Below are 22,040 nucleotides of genomic sequence, written 5' to 3'. Positions count from 1 at the left end.
AAATTCTACACACTATGATTTCTATTGTTTGTTTTTCCATTTATACGATAATTTGCTTCTCATTTTGGTCTTCCCTCAATGTTTTGGTGTTTATTTTAAATTTTTTTTTTTTTTTTGGGGGGGTGGGTTGGTGGCCTTTGGGTTAGCAGTATCTGGTCATCTCTAAGTTTGAGCCATTAATATTATCTGGTGAAGTGTGAGCATGCTTGGATAAAGCATCTTGGAATTAATGACTGGGTTCCCACCTGGAGTGGTCTAGTCTCAATTTGTAGATGAAGAGGGCATAAAGAGCTACAAGGATATAATTCTAAAATGGGGACAACTCTGTCTGGACTTGAAATCCTTACTTTGTTGTTAAACACTAATTTAATATAAGATAATAAGAAAACAATCACCTCATTCTAGACACTGTAAGGACCCATACAAGACAAGGACAACTGTATTATATGTAAAATCCTTACCTATTGGTACGCACTGAATACAAGTTAATAAGAAAAGAACACCTCAAGCAACAATTTTAGAAATATTTTAATTTTGTTACGAAAAGATGAGTATACTTACTCTTTGATATTTACTTGCCAATATGAAAGATATCCTTGTGATAGATGAACACAAATATTTTTGTGTTCAAATGTATGAAGCTACGGACTTTGCAGATGCTACACACCTAGGGGTATAGTGTACCACATCAATGCTTCTATTAGTCCTTCCATTCCATGATTTTGGCACTTGGCATATGCGATATGGGATTGTTTTCGTTTCTTTGGAAGAAGGATGTGTTTTATGGTGGTGTGGAAATTCTCATTGACGATTGATGGTGGACCATGTGAATTCTTGTTAGGATTGATGATGGAACATGTTTTAGACCTGTTCAATAGGAACCTGCAAATCAAGTTTCAAAATTGGGTGATATTTTTCTTGGTATGGTTTCTTCATGATGGATGAGGGCAGGAAGTGGACTAGAAGCCTGGAATTACATTTGCTTGTGTAAGACTGTTACAGATGTTGATGGAAGGGGTCAGGATTGGGGGATTGACTGATGTTGAAAGGACTTTGTAAAGCTTGCTAAGCCATGTGATCTTATGAATGTGATGTCAAATGGGTGCCTCAATAAATACATATGAGCCAATCAGTCGTCTAAAAAACATGCTAGTGTTCTGCATCCATCACATATCATGGGACCCATTGTGCTGGAACTCTTGGATATGCGTCTAGTTTCGTTAGATTTAGGCTTTTTGGCTTAGGAAATACGAATGACGATCTTTGTCTTAGCGTTAATGAGAAATGTTCATTTCGGATTGGAAGTAAATGAGTTCATTGCTCAAGCAATTTGGATAACTCTCAATGTAAACTTTCTTGTTGCATGAGCTAGGGAGGATGTTGTGTTAACTTGTTGATGTGTTGATATCTTTGTTCTTGAGTTCTGGGTTCATCCATCCTTTATTGAAATTTTTTTACAAAATTGACTTAAATATTTCTCGACTTATTAGTTGGTGAGACAACTCATTTTGTTGACATCTTGGTGGGATTGGAACATCACACAGCTTATTAAATTAGTCGTTGAACATTAAGTATGGGTGTTTGTGTTTCTGGATGAAATTTGCTGGTAGTTTTATTCTCTGTTCTTAAGTAGTCATCTCTTGGCTTACTGATGATATGATACACTTGGTTCTACTATCTTGGTTAGTTAATTCTTTGACTGAGTGTATCCCTTGTCCCACCTTTCCAAGATCAAGGCAATTACTCTGGTTGTGCCTCTCCATGGCAATTGGCTCGGTGTTGATCCGACCGAGTTATGCTAGGCAATATCCATCAAACGGTATCCATCGTGTGATTTCCTTTGAGCAGTGTACACTGATTGGCCTTCACCGAGCTGATCAACAATCTATACTCAAGGAACCTTAGTACTACTACATCAAATCTAGGCTAGGGGTAGGGCCTATGAACCTTCATCAAGGACTTGTGGTTTGGAGTTGAGACTTGAGAGTTTAGGGATTGGTAAGGTTGCCTGCCTCACCCTCACTTGGTTGAACCTTGATTGACTATAGAGAGAGAGAGAGAGAAGAAATGTGATGATGTGACACCTCGAAGGATCCTACAATTGCAGAGCGTTGATACAACGTTTGAGGATGAACATAGCTACGTACTGTAGTCCTATGAGATGACCTCTGAGGTTTGATCATGGGCATAGTAAATAGTTGGGAAGACTTTGGTTTGTCAAATCCAGGGGTTAATAATCCACTTGTCCGCCAACATGGTACATTGTGCTTTGGCTAAGCTGACCCCCATGACCTTCTTCATGCATGCAAAATAACACAAACATGTTATCAATTATCTCCCAACAAGCTAAGAGGGTCTATCTCTAGTTTGTACTATCATCACCCTCTCTTCTTCTAGAGAGCTGCCTTAGCTCTCACCAACTCCACCTCCGATGGTCCCTGCCGTCTCAATGCCTACCATCTTTCCTAGAAGATCCTATGTAAGGGCCAAACATCCATACATTTGAAATATAATGGCTTTAGATTGAGCATGGAAGCACATGAGTCGTGCTTTTGCTATATTCTTTCAATATTTAGGCTCTGTTTGGAAGGATTTTCAAATCCTAATTCTACCCGCACATTGTAACATCATGTTTGGATAGAGTTTTGTAATTAGTTTTCCACAACAAACACAAAACTCTGCAGAAAACTCTGTAAAGCGCGATTTTTGAATTTTTTTTTCTTTTTGAAATTTGGCCTAACCGGACGTCCCACCAGTCGTCCGGCCGGTTGACTGGAATAGGGGAATTTTTTTTTTGACATATGTTAATTTTTATATATTTGAATAAAATATATTCTTAATTTTTAAAAAAAATTTTATGTGCTTTAATAGAATTTTGAGTTGTATGTTTGGTTATGAGTTGTAAGTTTTTGTATCAAATATCATGTCACATCAAAAATTTCCCATTCAATTCAAAACTCTTTTCAAAACTCTTTCACCAAACAAATTTTCCACATTCAAATCATAATTTCAAAACTCACAAACTCAAAATACAACTCATACTCTCAAATCATATTTACAAAACTCTACCAAACGCAACCTTAGGCTTTTAGATTTGGTTTTGGAATCAATTTTGTTCTCGACTTAGTTTAAAATCCCTAGACTTGGACTTATCAAAAAATAAAAAATCCGAAACTTAGAATTTTCATACATTTAGGTGCTGTTTGGTAACGTGTACAATTTATTGTTTGTTATTTATAGAAATATCAAGCAAAAGCGTGTTAGTAGTACACGTGTCTTAAAATTGTTTGGAAAGCAAGTGAAATGGGTGACTGGTGGGAAGTGGTGATTGAAAGTGTTTGTTGACAATCCTGGATTGTGGTCGGATGTGGTTTTTTACCGTGCGAAGGTGGTTATCGGAGGTTGTTGCCTACCATCGAAGGTGAGTAGCGGTACCCAAAGGTGGTTGCTGACGGTTGGTCGCTAGATATGGTGGTCAAAAGTGGTTTCTAGTACGAGTATTAGCGAAAGGTGGTGGTGGTTAGTAGTGGTTGGTGGTGGTTGGAGGAGGTCATCGGTGATGGTGTTGGTAATGAGCGCGGTGGGTGGAGGAAGGGAAAAAAAAACTTTTTCTAAACAAAATGAAAATACATACTGTGGGTGAGAGGTGTTAGAGGTGCTCAGTTGTGGGCCTTTATGAAAATGGCAAGCACTTCAATGACTCAATATCCCTGGATCTAAAGGATATGAAGACCAAGGCACCCTTAGAGATAGAGAGGGTGGTAGTGAGAGACCTTGAACACTTACTATTTGTGTACAAGATAGGTTAGTGCTCTTATCTTGCTATTATTAGTTTGTGATTATGATGATAGTGTTGATTTGTTGTGGTTGCGTTCATGATACCGTTATATATACTCTAGGAGTGTTGATGCTCAAGGAAGCTATGGACATGTGGAAAGCTCTTGTCGACTCGACAAATAGTGATATTAGTCCTACTGCTATGTTCTACGATTCAAGCCTTTGGGCAAGCTGCATAATAGGAACTCCAAAGGTATAGGAATGATATCTCGGGGATTATATCAAGTGTGAGTGTAAGGTCAACGCCCTCTCTCTAAGTTTGGCCAAGGTGGAGCTATGATCCTAGGAGAGACAACCAAGCGACTTTGGTGAACCGATGATCTTATCCTTTACTTCACAATCCTCTAATTATCCTGAGTGGGGATGCCTAGGCCTTGCTTCCAACCTAGGCAGCCAAGTGGTCAAGTAGAATGAGTGAGCACATAGGTGAGCCAAGGGCCCAGCCTAGCAGTCAAGTGAACATAGGTTAGTCAAGAGCCCAACTGTGTTGTCATTGAGTGAGAATGAGTAGGGAGAGAGTGTTCCCTGTTAGAATGAGGCATAAAGGACCATGGCTATCTAGTGCTCCAAGTGAGTCATGGTGCTGCCAAGTGAGCAAGCTTACCTCCACTACATGAGCCATGTCGAGCTCTTCATATTTTGGCTCATTTGTCTTGGAGCTCCTATGATTGGGCGGCAACTACACTAGTAAACTCCATACTTGGTTTGCGTGTATGCCTTTTCTTAGGCTTGGCATGCAACCCTAAGGGTTATGGTGTCTTGGGGGTTTGCCATGTGGGGGTGTGATAGTGATTATGTGGCGCCCGTAGGGCTAGCCACGTTTAAGTTCCTGCTGAGTCATTAGTGTGTCTTAGTTGTCTAGAAATAAATAAAGAGAAAATTATATTACTTGAAGTGAAAAGTAGAATTAAACAATATGAAGTTACAGAACCTCGAGATATGCAAAAAACCTTCGATATAGTGAACGTTATTAGTGCATACGCCCCCCAAGTAGGATTTGATGATCAGACTAAGAGAGATTTTTGGAACCAAATGGATAAGGTATTACAGGAGATACCCGTAGAAGAGAACCTAGTTATAGGTGGAGATTTCAACGGCCATGTAGGAATAGATAAACTAGGTTATGAGAGAGTGCATGGTGGGTATGGCTTTGGTGATAGAAATGAGGCTGGAGAGAGTGTTTTAGATTTTGCGTTGGCTTCTGACCTGGTGGTGGCCAATACTGTGTATAAGAAGAGAGAAGAACATTTGATAACCTTTAAGAGTGGGTCAATTAGGAGTCAAATATATTACTTTTTAGTAAGAAAACTGGACCGTCTAAAATGCAGCGATTGTGAGATGATTCTGGGAGAGAGCTTAACGTCTTAACATAGGATTTTGGTACTATATTTATGCTTTAAAGGGCAATATCGAACTAGGAAGGATAGTGGGCATCGTAGGACGAGATGGTGGGACCTAAAAGGGGATAAACTGGAAATATTTAAGAATAGAATGAATAAAGAAGGTACTTGGGACTTAAAAGATGAGGCTAACACTATGTGAAACTCAATGGCTAATTGTATGAGAAGAATCTCAAGGGAAGTCCTTGGAGAGTTGAAAGGAAAGTGACCTAACTCTAAGGGAACTTGGTGGTGAAGGAAGGAGGTTCAAGAGGTAGTAAAGGCGAAAAAAGAGTGCTTTAAAAAGTGGCAGAAGGATAGAATTGAGGAAAACCATAAGAGTTACAGATTGGCTAATAAGGAAGTCAAAAAAGTAGTGAAAGGCTAAGTTGAAAGCCTACGATGACCTATACATTAGACTAGGTAGTGAGGAGGGAGAGAAAAGAATATACAAACTTGCTAAGATAAGAGGGAGGAAAACAAGATATGTTAATTAAGTTAAGTGTATCAGGAGTAAGGACTCTAAAATGTTGGTGAAGGATGAAGAGATTAAGGAGAGGTGGAAGAACTATTTTGAGAAGTTGTTAAATGAGGAACATGGAAGAAGGTCGAAAGGGGAGGAAGTAGCTAGTAATAAGGAAAACCAAAACTACAGGTTCTATCGCAAGATTAAGAAATTTGAAGTGGAGATTGCGCTTAAGAAGATGAAATCAAATAAGACTTTAGGACCTGATGATATCTCGAAATGTTTGGGTAAGAAGAGGGTTGCTTGGTTGACTAGGTTATTTAGTAAGATTTTGTTGATTAGGAAAATGCCAGAGTGGAGGAAGAGTATTTTAGTACCAATTTATAGGAATAAAGGAGATTTCCAGAATTGCAACCATAGAGGAATCAAGCTGATGCATAGTCGATTGTGAGATATAATAGTGGTGAGAAACAATTTGGATTTATGTGTGGTAGGTCAACAATCTTGAGAAAGCATATGATAGAGTACTTCGGGATATAATCTATTGGGTGCTAGAGAGCAAAGGGGTGACAAAATGTTACATTGATGTGATTAGGGACATGTATGACGGTGTGGTGACAACTATTAGATTGCCTGCTGGAGAGACAAGTGAATTTTCAATTACTGTGAGGTTACACCAAGAATCAACCTTAAGTCCTTATCTTTTTGTTTTAGTTATGGATTAGTTGATGTTAAAACCTATCACCTACTTCACCCACTTAAACCTACTCCACTAAACCTAACCCACTACACCACTACCACCTCACCTACTCCACTAAACCTAACCCACTACACCACTACCACCTCCACTTCACCTACTCCTTACCTACTACACACTCACCCTCTTCTATATATAGGAATCATGAATCATTGTAATATAAATAACATTAAATCAATAATATCAATCATCAATACATATTTCATTCTCTCTATTTTTCCATACATCAAGTTTAACATGGTATCAGAGCAGGTTTAGAACCTAATATTTTCGCTTCACCGGCGGGCGGCAACCTCACCTTAGCCGTCCGCCGGACCTCAACCTAGTCCGCTAGAATTTTCTACACATACCTTGAAATTTCTTCGAGTCCACCACCTTCACGCCCAACTCCTTCGAGTCGCTGTCCTTGACTCACTCAGTCAACCCATCACCACCTTGGTCCGAGCCTTCTGCACGGGCCGCAAGTTCCGGACCCAACTCGACTTCCCCGATCCTCCTCGGTCTTCTCCTCTTAGGGCTTCAACCTCTCCGGCAACCCGTGGACCGCGTTGGTACCTCTGGACCTGAGTACACGTTCGTGCTTGTATTCGGTGTTGACAAAGAGCTTCATCGCCATGTCTCAGGTGGATAACAGGAATTCTTCAGCGGCAAAGCGAGCTCGAACTGACGGCGGTCTGCTCCCTTCTACGCCGTCTAAGCGCTCCAAGAACCTTCTCTCACTGAATTCTTCCAAACCATCTCTCCATTAAGGAAGGTAATTAAATAGAAATAATGGTGGCTTCTTCTTCGTGTTGATGAAGACCCTGTTTGGCAAAAAAAAAAAAAAAAAACCAGTAAAGCTTGAAGAAGATGATGATTCAGCAGATGAAGAGAAACCCCTGGTTGATGAAGATATTGAAGTCAAGCGGATGAAGAGCCTCGAGGAGCTTAGGTCCAGACGCCCATATGGTGCCATTTCTGAGGATGGAAGTGGTTGGATTTCAGTCTCTGATACTCCTACGCCGTTGGATTCAAACAACCATAATTCTGAAACAGAACAGAGCTCTAATCTCTTTTGTCTCGATCTCTCTCAAATTTTGAGCCTCAATTTGATTTCATAGCCATGGCTCCAATGTTTGTATCTCCGATCCATGTTGGGCACATCGACGATGTCCAAGAACTCAGGAAGTCCAAACTCACTTCCATTCCTCAGAGGTTCATCCGCGACATAGCCGAAGACCCTTCACTCTCCACACTCACTCCTCCATCACCATCATCAAAACCATCATTCACAATGGACAACCACTCACATGCCTTCTCTCTCTCATCTCACCGCCCACTTTCTGAATATAATATAACCCACTATGTTTGTCCTCCACAATGGACAACCACCCACATGCCTTCTCTCTCTCATCTTTTCACTTTCCAACCCACTTTGCATCCACCGCCACTTTCCCCACTTTCTTTATTTTATATATATATATATATATCTCTTTTTTATTATATATTAAATTAAAAAAAAAAAAAAAAACATCATCTGTCCTCCGTTTGATTTCACACTCCATTATTTTTATTTATTTTCTCCAACCCACTTTCCTTATTTCCCCTATCTTTCATTTTTGATTTCAAATATATTTTTTATTATTTCTTTTCTTTATTTTTCTTTCCCATTATTTTTAATCTCTTTCCAATTCCATTCATCCCATATAGCTTTGCACACCAACCATATTTTATTCATCTCCGGGATCAACCCCGATCACAATTTTACACCAAACACAAAAAAAAAAAAAAAAAAAAAAAAAACGACCACACAAAACGAAACAAACCAAACAACCACATCCACAGGCGGGATTTTTCTCTACTCTGCCGCCGGTCTTTTCTTCTTGCCTCCGTCCTGGGCGGTCCTTGCCGGTGTTGCCTCCGTGTTTCCCACTCCACTGGGCACGATCACTACTCCCTGCTCCTCCACTGCAGCATATGGCGGCCCTCCAAATCGGAACATCACGGTGGCCTTCCGCTTCAGCTCCTTGTTTTCTGCCTTTAGCACACTTATCTCTGCTCGCGCATCCTTATACATGCGTTGGAGCAGAGTCAGCTGGGAGTTTAACTGCTGCACCTCATTTGTCCTGCTCTGCAGCCGGTGCGACAGGTTTGTGACCGCAGTCATGGTTTCCACACATGATTTCAGAGTATACTGATTGGCCTCAATATCAGTTTGCACCGCCATTTTTTGCTCCACCAACCGCATCGGAAAGTTCAACGGAGCAAAACCAGAGGTGTTTGGTTGAGGTTCACTGGCCACCGCACCAGTTATTTCTCTTGTGGACTCGTTCAATTCTGGAAAGAGCGTGAGCAGACCACGGGAAGAGGAGGCCATGTTCTGGGTCGCTGGACGGGAAGAAGAGGCCATGTTGCTGAGTGTTTCAGAGACGGGTTGGTTACAGAGTATTACAGAGTTTCTCTCTCAGCAAAGGAAGAGTTTTTTCAGAGGATTTTCTGAAGTTTTTTGTCTGCCTCAGCCTCAGCATCAACCTTGGTTAAATAGCCGAGGCAGCCACGCGTCTCGCGCGCCACTTGACGCCAGACGACAAACGGGCGCGCCAGCCAAGGCACTCACGTGCCTCGCCATCATGTCCGGCACACCTTTTTATGACTTGGGCTCGCCTTTTGATGGCACGCCTTTTTTTGACAGATTGGGCACACCTTTTGAGGGTGCGACTTTTTAGGGGTCCGACAAGACTCTGTAAACTGTCCCGACATTGATTCCGGTTAGTTTCTACAAGGGTCCGACAAGACTCTGTAAACTGTCCCGACATTGATTCCGGTTAGTTTCTACACGGGTCCGACAAGACTCTATAAACTGTCCCGACATTGATTCCGGTTAGCTCCTTTATGGGTCCGACAAGACTCTGTAAACTGTCCCGACATTGATTCCGGTTAGTTTCCACAAGGGTCCAGCAAGACTCCGTAAACTGTCACAACAACTATCACAACATTGTCTGCTACAACGGTCCGACATGACCCCATAAACTGTCTTCTACATCGGTCTGACACAACCATCCAGTGTCCTCTACAATGTTATGACACCACCATCCAGTGTCTTCACCAATGGTCTGACACGACCATACAGTGTCTCCTATCCTCTTTTATTTTTATGTCTTTTCTTGTTTTGTTACTCTCTCCAAACTCAAGTTGGCTAGTTCCTATCCCCCTTGAGTTTGCGGGGGGCTGTTAAAACCTATCACCTACTTCACCCACTTAAACCTACTCCACTAAACCTAACCCACTACACCACTACCACCTCACCTACTCCACTAAACCTAACCCACTACACCACTACCACCTCCACTTCACCTACTCCTTACCTACTACACACTCACCCTCTTCTATATATAGGAATCATGAATCATTGTAATATAAATAACATTAAATCAATAATATCAATCATCAATACATATTTCATTCTCTCTATTTTTCCATACATCAAGTTTAACAGTTGACGAGAAATATTCAAGTTGATGTGCCATGGTGTATGTTTTTTACAAATGATATCGTGTTAGTGGAAGAGACTAGAGAAGGAGTTAATACTAAGTTGGAGATTTGGAGAGAAGCACTTGAATCTAAAGAATTTAGGGTAAGCATAACTAAGATAGAGTATATGGAGTGTAATTTTAGTAATAGTATCAATGGAAGTAGAGGAGAAGTGAAGATTGAGAACCAAGAACTACCTAAGAGTGAGCATTTTCGTTATTTAGGATTGATTATCACAACAGCTGGGGAGATTGGAGCGGATATGGTCTATAGAATTGAGACGGGATGGCTTAAGTGGAGGAGTGCGCTTGGGGTACTATGTGATAAAAGTACCCACTAGACTAAAAAAAAAGTTCTATAGAATGATTATTAGACCAGCGATGTTGTATGAAACGGAATGTTGGGCAACTAAGAAGCATGTAGATAAGATGAGTGTTGTTGAGATGAGGATGTTACGGTGGATGTGTGGCAAGCCTAGAAAAGGCAGAGTTAGGAATGAGTATATTCGTGAATGGGTAGGAGTAGTACTGATAGAAGATAAGTTGAGAGAGAATAGATTGAGATGGTTTGGTCATATACAATGGAAACCAACAAAGACAATAGTGAAAAAATGCGATACAGTGACGGTAGATGAAAGTGTTAGGAGGTAGACCTAGATTGACGTGGGCTATGTAGTAAATAGAGATATGAATCTTCTGAATTTGACTAACCAAATGGCCGTTGATAGAGTCGAGTGGAGAAGAATGATTCATGTAGCTAACCCCATTTGATGAGACTTAAAACTTGGTTTGGTTTATGGTTTGAAGTTGAAGTGGAACCCATTATTCTCATTAATAAAACATAGTTCTGCACTAGAACTACTTGCCTAGCCTATCAAACTGTGATGAATATTTTTAAGGTAGGCTTGGTTTGATATTCTCTTATTGAGAGATGTGTGCCCTTTGGGCTGCGGGTACCCAGGGATATGTGTAATGAGCTTTACTGAAATATCTATTCTTTTTGGTGATAAAACACTTGCAAAAAATGTAATACAAAAGTGGCTTGTTGAATTCACTGGTTCTGTTACTGTCTTGCTGTGTAATGTCATAGAAATTTATATGCTAGGTGGGAAAATTTGTTTGCCAACTTGCTCTAAAAGTTATGGTAAGGCTTAGGGTTCTAATAATGCTTCTTGGTTGAGAGCAAGACCCTCATCTTTGTCTTAGCAGTGATGATGTAATGATTTGTCCTAGTAAAAGAATAGAAACTACTATGAATTGTTTGAGATGAAAGTCAACTCCAAGATGTTATCATTATGCTATCAGACCAATTCAATTCTCTGAAGCAATCTGAGAAACATCATGTATTGTGTGCCTTAGAATTTTTTTTTTTTGATTACGTTGAATCTCTTGTTAGAATATTAGTAGTTCAGTCGTTGCATTAGTTCTGTCATTGTTGCATGCATGTGTTGACTCAGAAATCCTTTTGACAACTTTATCCTATGCTTATATTTGTTTTCCTAATGTTTGATATTTTTAGTTGTAGCACTTTGCAGGGGTGATTTGAGTTGCCAACTCGCCTTTCAGTGGCTGCTGCTGATTGCATTTTAGCTCTCACTGAGGCATTGACAAAAAAGGATCTAGTTTCTGACGGGTCAGATGATAGGCTGAAACCATCTAATCCAAATTTATCATTCCTGCCAATTACTTCGGCACCTGCTGCTTTCATTGAGAAGAAAGTGAAACCAACTAGTAGATCTCCTGATGTGTTAAACAACATGGAGATGAAGTTGTTGCTTTGGGATCATTTAGATGAACTTATTATTCTTGTGCAGAGACTCGATGCTGTATCTTCCTAACTTATCTACTATATATATAAAGATATATATTTTGAGATCTCTTTCGAATTTGTTATCATTAGGTCCCATTTACTTTAAAATTTGTAGAAGTTGATTTGAGGTTCTTTTCATTTGCTGGCATAAAAATAGAATAACTGAGGATAAAATTGAGAAGAGAAGGGAAGGAACTGTGAGATAGCTTTCTTTCAGCACATTCAATAATTTAACTGTCTGGGTGGAATTGAAGGTGTATATATGTGTAGGTAATGTAAGAATTTAAATAAAAAATTTACTTCACATTAGAATGAAAAGGAAACAAAACCAAAATCTTGCCATTGCATTTGATTGTTTCATATTGCCAAGTATGTGAATGCTTGTTCAAGTTTGGGAGCTGCCACATTGTGTAAATATTGCATAGTTTTGTGATGGAGTTTGAAGTTCTAGTTTTATCAGTTTAGGAAATTTAGTTTCTTTTGAAGTCTATTTCATTCTGTTGTCCTAATTTAATTTGGATTGGTGTTTTGCAAAAAGTATTTCTATGGGGCTTGATGTAATGACATTGATCAGGTCAGATTTGAAATTGAATCGAATTACAAGGAATTTTTCAGCAGTCTCCTTCCTTTCACTGCTAGGGTTTTACACCAGTTAGGTTTGTTCCCCATGTTCCCCTCCCAGCACTGTGCATTAACAGGACCAGCATTTCATAATAGCCTTTATCAGCATAACGTAATACCCTTTATTTTTTAATAATCATTTCTTTCATCACTCCTAACAGATTTTGATTAATGAAAACTAAAAAGGAATGAGCGTACATATTCAAAGATTATATTTTTTGATTGGCAGTTCAAAGTATTAGCTTGTTGACCACCGACTCATCTAAAAGCTTAAGCTATTATAGGGAGGGCCAACTTTATTATTTATATTATATTCTTAAGACACCGCTCATGTGTGGCCAAACTCTTCTTCATAAGTGGGGCAAGCACACACAAGTTTTTTTGTTTTTGTTTTCTTTCCTTCAAAGAATTGGGTAGACGGTGACATTTGAACTCAGGTTCTATTGCCTCCTCTGATACTATATTAGATTGTTAACCACTGACTCATCTAAAAGCTTAAGCTATTAGAGAGAGGGGCAACTATTCTCAACACAAAGATTGTATTGGCTATAAAGATGCACATATCTTTATGCTTTATTGCCCCTGCTTTTGACCTTTTTGTTGACACTTCAAATACTATTCAAGGGTGGATATGCATTTTCCTCACTAATTCCATTATAAAATAAATGGTAAAAGTAAATTTATGGGAGATGAACACCTTAATGACGAAGAACTCGTTCAATTTGAATGCTTAACTGAAGGTAGATATAAGATAATGAAGTTGTTTAAGTTACAGTTGTAAATTATGACAACCTACTTCTGTTCAAGAAATTAAGTGAAAAGAAGTCTAGGAGCCATAATCTAGGAATATTGGATTCTAGTATGCTACGTGGAAATCAAAAGCTTGTTGTGCTCCTGTTTGATTCAACTCATTCTAGTCTTCTCTTGCCACTGATTTTTGACTAGGCTTGGATCATTTTGGACATAATCCAAAGGCTATCTGTTCCTTTGAATTAGACAAGACCCCTGTTCATCACTCTCAGTATGATGGAAAATAAGCTAATTTTGTTCCCTGTTATTTACAGAAATACCGTTATTTCACCTCTTCATCATTTTTTCAATGGAACCAAGGGTTTTCATTGTCTTGAATTTTCCCAGCCTTTTGGTGAAAATTTGAGATAAGTTGGATTTAAAAAAATAAATAAAAATAAAAATGATTACAAGTTCTGTATGTTTGCTGAATATTATAACTGACTAGGGTTCTTCATTATGTGTTTGAAAAGGGTGTGCAATCTCTTCTTGGAAAAACCTTGTACTATCTCTAGTTTTGTGATCTTTTTTGTGTGTTATCTTCACTTGCTTTAGATTTATATCAGTAGTTATTTATGGATGCTTGGAGCTATGAGTTTTCTGATTTCAGAATCCAGATGGCTCTTACTATAAGAATTGAAAGAATTCACACAGTATAAATGTTTGTTGGGTTTGAATTGCTTCCTGAATAAATGCAACTTTCTGCGGAATGTAATTTGATTTCCTGTTTGAGCTACTGAAAGCTTAACACATGAATAACATTTTTAGTAATTCATGTTATGCAGTGGAGCAGAAAAAGCCGTTCTTTACATGCATACGGGTTGGAGAAAGTGCTTAAGTGGTTGCAAGGCACAAAAGGGCATTTTGTGCACATTCAAACTGAGGCTGGTGTTATTCTCATCACATACCAAAGTATTTCATAGTCTGTAGTTTTTGTTAATTATCTCTCCAAGATGATATGCTTGTTTTTTAAATGAAAGTGTTGGACAATCTTCACTGTATTTAAAAGATTTAATTCTATTGTGTACACAACAACAAATAGAATTTAAAGAAATAAAGAAAAAGGAGAGAATTTGTTTGATTACAAAAATCAAACTCGAAATAATAAATAAATAAATAAATAACAGATTTTATTTTGTTACAAAAACAAGATTTAAATCTGATTTAATAAATAAAAACAACACTGAAAATAAATTAAATAACTTACTTGATTTAATCTCTTCGAATTATTTTCTGATCAAGTCCAGTGTTTGACACTGTGTCCTTAAGACAGATTCGTCCTCTCCACGGTGCTTTCAGAATTTGGACGTCTATCTCCCAGGATGAAATGATCTTACCACAAACAATAGCAGCACTACAAATTGTTTGCCTTAAGAACACACTAAGTGTTTACACTATTTCTTTCGGAAATAAAATGCAGCAAGATGAAGAATATAATTAGCAGAGGTGAAATCCGAAATTTTTGAATGAAAAACATCAAATGAGGGTGGTCCTATTTATAGATGTAAAGGTGACTCTTGGTTTTAAATTGAACAGGTATGATACCTGTTGGTTTTGAATTCAAACAGATTTGAATCTGTTAACAATTCAAACAGATAGCAAAAGGGGAAAGGGCCCTGTTTGGGTGTGCACTAATTCCAAACTAGTTTATTTCTGTTTGAAAACGGGAAGGGCCCTGTTTGGATATACAGAAAATCCAAATCAGTTTAATTTGAATTCTGAATTTTATTTTACCAAAAAATAAAATTAAATTCAAATGTTTTTTGCCCAAAAAGATTAGAAGCCCAACCCAACCACACACCACGCACCCGCGCCCAAGCCCAGCTCAGCCCGCCCGACCGGACGGACGGCGGCGCGCGTGTGGTGATTTTTGGATCCAATGGGTCTAGCCCATTTTGCCCATAATCTCTCCCTCTAAAACACTTGGGTACCCCTTGGGGCACACCCCAAGTATCTAACCCAAGCCTTATAAACCCTTTCAAAACTTTCCACCAAATCAATGTGGGACAAGTCAATTTACAACCTTAAGGAATTTCCACCAAAACTCCATTTCTATGGAGCACACTTTGGCTTCAATTTCCCATTCACTCGGTAATGGTTTTGAGCAACCAAATATACTACGTGAATCATAATGCGGCATAGAACGCGTTACCACTTTGACCCGAGTAAATCGACACTCGGGGCCCACCTAAAAAATAGACCAAACTTGAGAAAAAATTCTGGTTTTACCCAGAATTTTTCTACCATTTCCAACAATCCCCCACATGAATGGAATTTGATGACAACGGAAATGCAACAATATGCAGACTTTAACGAAAGAGTATAAGTCGAAAATATCTTGCATCAGGATAGGTAGTTTTCGGCCTTGAACCTTCCCTAGCGATAACCTATCGGACTTACTGGCTAACCAATGGACGCGATGCCTTGAATTGTTCAGCTGTTTGTGTAAGCCAAGACAATAGATTTCACACAAAATATCTTCTAACACATCTGGTTCTCACTGTTGTGTTCATTTTGGCCTGAACACGCTTGGTTTTCATAAGTGTTTCTAGAGAATTTAGCCTTTTCATTCTCATAGAACCGGCCCCAGTTCAACACTCATATAGGTGATTCTTATTGTGAGTATCTCCTTATACTCGTCTTGATTTTATACCTTAATCAAGATATAAGTAATCATTAAAAGCAAAGCTTATCCTTATACCCCTGCAGACAACATATGTTACAGATATCACTCTCACCATAGGAATGGGTAGGAATTTTAATCCCTTGGTGATTTTTGGTGAGCCATGCATAACTTAGTTGTCCCTTTGAACTTAGTTCTTGGGATCTCCAGTCATATAAGTAGGGTTACCATTATGACGACTCTTATGTAATAAGCTTTAATCTCATCCCCTTTGATGAACTATACACTAGCTCTTTTGTCAAACCTTTTGTTAACGGATCCGCAATATTCTCTTTAGATTTTATATAATCTATCGAGATTATTCCGTTTGACAACAATTGCCTTACGGTATTATGTCGACGATGAATATGTCGTGACTTACCATTATACATATGATTCTGTGCCCTGCCTATTGCAGATTGACTATCACAATGAATGCAAATAGCTGGCACAGGTTTTGGCCACATTAGAATGTCTTATAAGAAGTGACGAAGCCATTCTGCTTCTTCACCTGCTTTGTCTAAAGCAATGAACTTAGATTCCATTGTGGATCGTACGATGCAAGTTTATTTCGTGGACTTCCAAGAAACAGCAGCGCCTCCTAGAGTAAAGACATATCCACTAGTGTATTTTGAATATTTAGCATCCGATATCCAATTGGCATCACAATAACCTTCGAGTACTGCTGGATATCGAGTAAAGTTCAAACCATGATCACGAGTAAATCTTAGATATCTAAGAACCCGAATGATCGCTTTCCAATGGTCTTCTCCAGGGTTACTAGTGTACCTACTCAATTTACTGATAGCATAAGCTATATCAGGACGTGTACAATTCATTAGGTACATTAGGCTTCCAATGATTTGGGAGTATTTTAACTGAGACACTGCATCACCTTTATTTTTCGATAAATAAAGACTGATGTCTACAGGTGTTCTAGCTAAATTTAAATCATCCTTGATAAATTTATCAAGAATTTTCTCAATATAACGAGATTGAGATAATGCATATCCGTAAGATGTTTTAGTAATTTCCATTCCTAATATAACATCTGCGATCCCCATATCTTTCATATCAAATCTTTTGTTAAGCATCTGATTAGTTGATTTGATCATATTTTGACTGCTTCCAATAATAAGCATGTCATCCACATAAAGACAAACTATGACATATCCTCGGTCAGTGTTTTTAACATAGACGCATTTGTCACATTCGTTTATCTTAAACCCATTAGTAAGCATTGCATGATCAAATTTTTCATGCCATTGCTTAGGTGCTTGTTTTAATCCATAAAGGGATTTTACAAGTTGACAAACTTTCTTTTCTTGCCCCGACACTACAAACCCTTCGGGTTGCTCCATATAGATCACTGCATTTAGATCACCATTTAAGAAAGCTGTCTTAACATCCATTTGATGTATTTCTAAATTAAACAACGCTGCTATAGAAATAAGCATGCGAATGGATGTTATTCTTGTCACAGGGGAATATGTGTCAAAATAGTCCAGACCTTCCTTTTGTCTGTAACCTTCAACAACAAGTCTTGCTTTATACTTGTCAATTGAATCATCTGCTTTCATTTTTCTCTTGAATATCCATTTATATCCAAGAGGTTTAGAACCTGGTGGAAGATCCACCAATTCCCAAGTATGATTTTGCATAATGCATTCAATTTCATTATTAACAGTCTCTTTCCGCAAATGTGCTTCAGGACCTGTCATTGCTGCCTTAAAGCTTTGAGGTTCATTTTCTAACAAGTATGTCAGAAAATCTGGACCAAAGGATTTTGATGTTCTCGCTCTCTTACTTCGTCTTGGTTTATCATTAGTTAAATCCTGTTGGTCAAGACTATTACTAGTCTCTTGTGTTTGATTGTCATTAGTCTCTTGACTTTGTGTACAATCATAAGTTCTTTTCTGTGAACTTAATTCATGTCCTTTCTTGTAAGGAAAGACATGTTCAAAAAACACAGCATTCCTTGACTCTATAACAGTGTTCACATTTATATCAGGTATTTCTGATTTATAAGTCAGAAACCGATATGCACTACTATTCTGAGCATAACCAATAAACACACAGTCTACTGTTTTTGGTCCAATCTTAGTCTTTTTAGGAACAGGAACTTCAACTTTTGCCAAACACCCCCACACTTTTAAGTATTTGTAGGAAGGTAGTCGACCTTTCCACAATTCATAAGGAGTGCTGTTGGTTTTCTTGTGGGGTATTCTATTAAGAACATAATTAGCAGACAATATTGCTTCCCCCCACAAGTTCTGTGGTAAACTTGAACTTAGTAACATGGCATTCATCATTTCTTTTAGGCCATGTTTGATTCACAATACTAATAGTGAGGTATTAATAATCCTATCAAATTAGTGTGGTATTAACTATCCCACCCCTACCCCATTACTAATTATCCTACAAATTTGTTGGATTAATTATCCATTGGATTAATAGTCCTAAACCAAATGTCAAAAAAAACATAGGATGGTTGGGCCCACGGATTAATAATCCTAATCCCATACTTTAATCCTTCCAATCAAACATGCCCTTAGGGTTCTATTCTTCCTTTCAGCAATTCCATTTTGCTGTGCAGAATAAGGGGCTGTAGTTTGGTGAATAATGCCATGTTGTGCACAAAATACATTTAATGGTGCATCATATTCACCACCCCTATCACTTCTAATATAAATCAATGAATTTTAAAACAAATTCAAGAAAAAACCAAAATAATTATGACTACTCAAGTCAGAATTAATGTTTTGACAAAATCATATCCTCATAAAAAATTTTGCCTAAGAATCAAACAATTCAAAAACCCATTTGATTGTATAGATTCTTGCAACTCAATAATAAATAAATGTCACTGTCATTAAAATATTTGTGACAGAAGAAAATTAAATTATCTCAACTAATGCAAGAGATACACCCCCATATTAATAAAATGGTTCATGGTTTAACAAATTCTACTACGCAAGTAAAATAATTATTAATGACATCTCATGTCGCATAATTCAATAATCAACATAAAAGATTTCTTAAATTACTTCCCAATTAAACGGAACGATATAATTACATACATCTTCATGTTTAAATTTCTCTGGTGTTTAAACACCCATTCAAAATTGATTAGAAATATTCAAATTAACCTGCTTATGTCCAAAGTCGACATAACAATTTATCATTCCAAATCACTTGAAATTATTGTTAAGAAATAACTTGAGTTGATATCATACATGCATATCAAACGCATCAACTAAAAATAATGAATTAACAAAATAAATTAATCATGCATGATCTCATCACTTGCATCATGAAATAAAAGTATTCTCAACTCATAAATAAAATCCAATGCATTTAAACTTTAAACTTCAAAATGACAAAACATACCACCATTTAATAAGTTTGATTTGTACATAAATAAACAAATTAAATATGCATTAAAATGTTCTTCTGAATATATATATATATATATATATTTATTTATTTTTCGACTCAAGTGCAGAAACAATTCAAGACTATGAATCCACATTGTAAAAAAAATAAAATTAGTTTGTAAACTAATATTTTACTCTAGAAATAAATTCTTCCATGTATACTTACGATGAACTATGATAAAGTCAAAATAATTAACACCTTTTCACAAATGGTTCAAAAATAAGTGATCTACCAAACGAAACCATAAGTTACTTACAAAATTAATAGATTGTGACCGAGTCACAAAGTTACATGATTGATTAACAAAATTAATTTTCTAGTTATTAAAACCAGAAAATAAATTACAATACAAAATAATTTTATTTTCCTTGTTACTAAAACTAGTAAAATAAAATACTGAAATAATATCTGATTACAAAAATCAGAAAACCAAACCACAAATTAATTTCCTAGTCACTTAAACCAGAAAATAAATTATAACACAAAATCATTTTATTTTTCTTGTTACTAAAACTAGAAAATACTGTAATTTTATTTTCCTTGTTACTGAAACTAGAAAATAAATACCACAAAACTATCTGATTACAAAAATCAGAACAAACACAAAATAATTTTCTAGTTACCAAAATCAGAAAATAAATTAAAATAGAAAATAATTTTATTTTCTTTGTTACTAAAACTAGAAAATAATATAATTTTATTTTCCTTGTTACTAAAACTAGAAAAATAAAATACCAAAATAATTTTCTGTAACACCAAATAATATTCTGCAATAGTTAATGACACCAGTATATTACTACTAGTTGTCAAAAAAAAGAGACAGTATATTACTACTATCTATCAAATAGCATAAATCACTATTTGTTTTTCCAACCAGAATATTAGTTTGAAAACACAGAAAATTAAATACAATGAAGATACCAAAAAAGAATCTGTCTTAAGATTGTAGGACAATCTTCACTGTATTTAAAAGATTTAATTCTATTGTGTACACAACAACAAATAGAATTTAAAGAAATAAAGAAAAAGGAGAGAATTTGTTTGATTACAAAAATCAAACTCGAAATAATAAATAAATAAATAAATAACATATTTTATTTTGTTACAAAAACAAGATTTAAATCTGATTTAATAAATAAAAACAACACTGAAAATAAATTAAATAACTTACTTGATTTAATCTCTTCGAATTATTTTCTGATCAAGTCCAGTGTTTGACACTGTGTCCTTAAGACAGATTCGTCCTCTCCACGGTGCTTTCAGAATTTGGACGTCTATCTCCCAGGATGAAATGATCTTACCACAAACAATAGCAGCACTACAAATTGTTTGCCTTAAGAACACACTAAGTGTTTACACTCTTTCTTTCGGAAATAAAATGCAGCAAGATGAAGAATATAATTAGCAGAGGTGAAATCCGAAATTTTTGAATGAAAAACATCAAATGAGGGTGGTCCTATTTATAGATGTAAAGGTGACTCTTGGTTTTAAATTGAACAGGTATGATACCTGTTGGTTTGAAAACGGGAAAAGGGGGAAGGACCCTGTTTGGGTGTGCACTAATTCCAAACTAGTTTATTTCTGTTTGAAAACGGGAAGGGCCCTGTTTGGATGTACAGAAAATCCAAATCAGTTTAATTTGAATTATGGATTTTATTTTACCAAAAAATAAAATTAAATTCAAATGTTTTTGGCCCAAAAAGATTAGAAGCCCAACCCAACCACACACCACGCACCCAAGCCCAGGCCCAGCTCAGCCCGCCCGACCGGACGGACGGCGACGGCGGCGCGCGTGTGGTGATTTTTGGGTCCAATGGGTCTAGCCCATTTTGCCCATAACCTCTCCCTCTAAAACACTTGGGTACCCCTTGGGGCACACCCCAAGTATCTAACCCAAGCCTTATAAACCCTTTCAAAACTTTCACCAAATCAATGTGGGACAAGCCAATTTACAACCTTAAGGAATTTCCACCAAAACTCCATTTCCATGGAGCACACTTTGGCTTCAATTTCCCATTCACTCGGTAATGGTTTTGAGCAACCAAATATACTACGTGAATCATAATGCGACATAGAACGCGTTACCACTTTGACCCGAGTAAATCGACACTCGGGGCCCACCTAAAAAATAGACCAAACTTGAGAAAAAATTCTGGTTTTACCCAGAATTTTTCTAGCATTTCCAACAGAAAGGCAGGTTCACAAATGCACAAGACTGGAGTTTTGCTTCTCTCTTCTCGTTGGAAACATTATGGCATGTTGATGCACTTGGAAGACTACAAATTTTATCAGCATTACAAAGAATTGGTGGACCAGTACCTGTCTGGGATTCAGGTGATCTTCCAGAAGTAATATTCTTGTTATATAGTTATGTTCTATTGACTTTGAACTAGCTAGAGAAGCATGATGTTGCTATTTGATGTTTTGTTACATGCATGCTTGTCAATTAATTTTTTTTTCTTTCCCTTTTGATATTGCTATTTGATGTTTGCTACATATAGGCTTATGGGAATCTATGAATGGTCTAAAGTATGCTATAAAATTCTAAAATATACAAAAAAAAATTTTGGATGCATCGTCAGTTGGAATCGTCTGATGCTGGATTCATATCATATGATATGATACAATTCGGCAAGGTTTCCATTCGAACAGGTAGAGTGAACCCTAAATTTTTAATTTTAACAATTTAAACCCTGCATTTTACATGCAACTCAATTCACCCCATCTGTGCAAGTTTGTTTATTATAACCAATGGAGAAAGGATAAGTTAGT

The 22,040-nt window shown here is 37.1% G+C and overlaps 1 protein-coding gene across 2 annotated transcripts in view; it reads left to right on the top strand.

Moving 5' to 3' along the window:
- LOC114299145 (uncharacterized) overlaps nt 1-22,040 on the top strand; it is an 86,129-nt gene that overhangs the window by 15,910 nt on the left and 48,179 nt on the right. Inside the window, exons 5-7 of one of the 2 annotated variants that reach the window (XM_082912675.1) lie at nt 11,468-11,774; nt 13,954-14,056; nt 21,466-21,602. The exons of the other annotated variant lie outside the window; for it this stretch is intronic. Of the exons in view, the coding sequence (XP_082768801.1) occupies nt 11,706-11,774; nt 13,954-14,056; nt 21,466-21,602 (309 nt within the window). The 5' untranslated portion in view covers nt 11,468-11,705. The remainder of the gene's footprint in view (nt 1-11,467; nt 11,775-13,953; nt 14,057-21,465; nt 21,603-22,040) is intronic. 2 annotated transcript variants of the gene reach the window in all.

The sequence above is a fragment of the Camellia sinensis genome, unplaced genomic scaffold (genome assembly GCF_055761805.1).
Source record: "Camellia sinensis isolate YWXY unplaced genomic scaffold, ASM5576180v1 Unanchor4, whole genome shotgun sequence".
In the NCBI taxonomy this organism is placed as follows: domain Eukaryota; kingdom Viridiplantae; phylum Streptophyta; class Magnoliopsida; order Ericales; family Theaceae; genus Camellia; species Camellia sinensis.
This window is presented reverse-complemented; position numbering and strand designations above follow the sequence as displayed.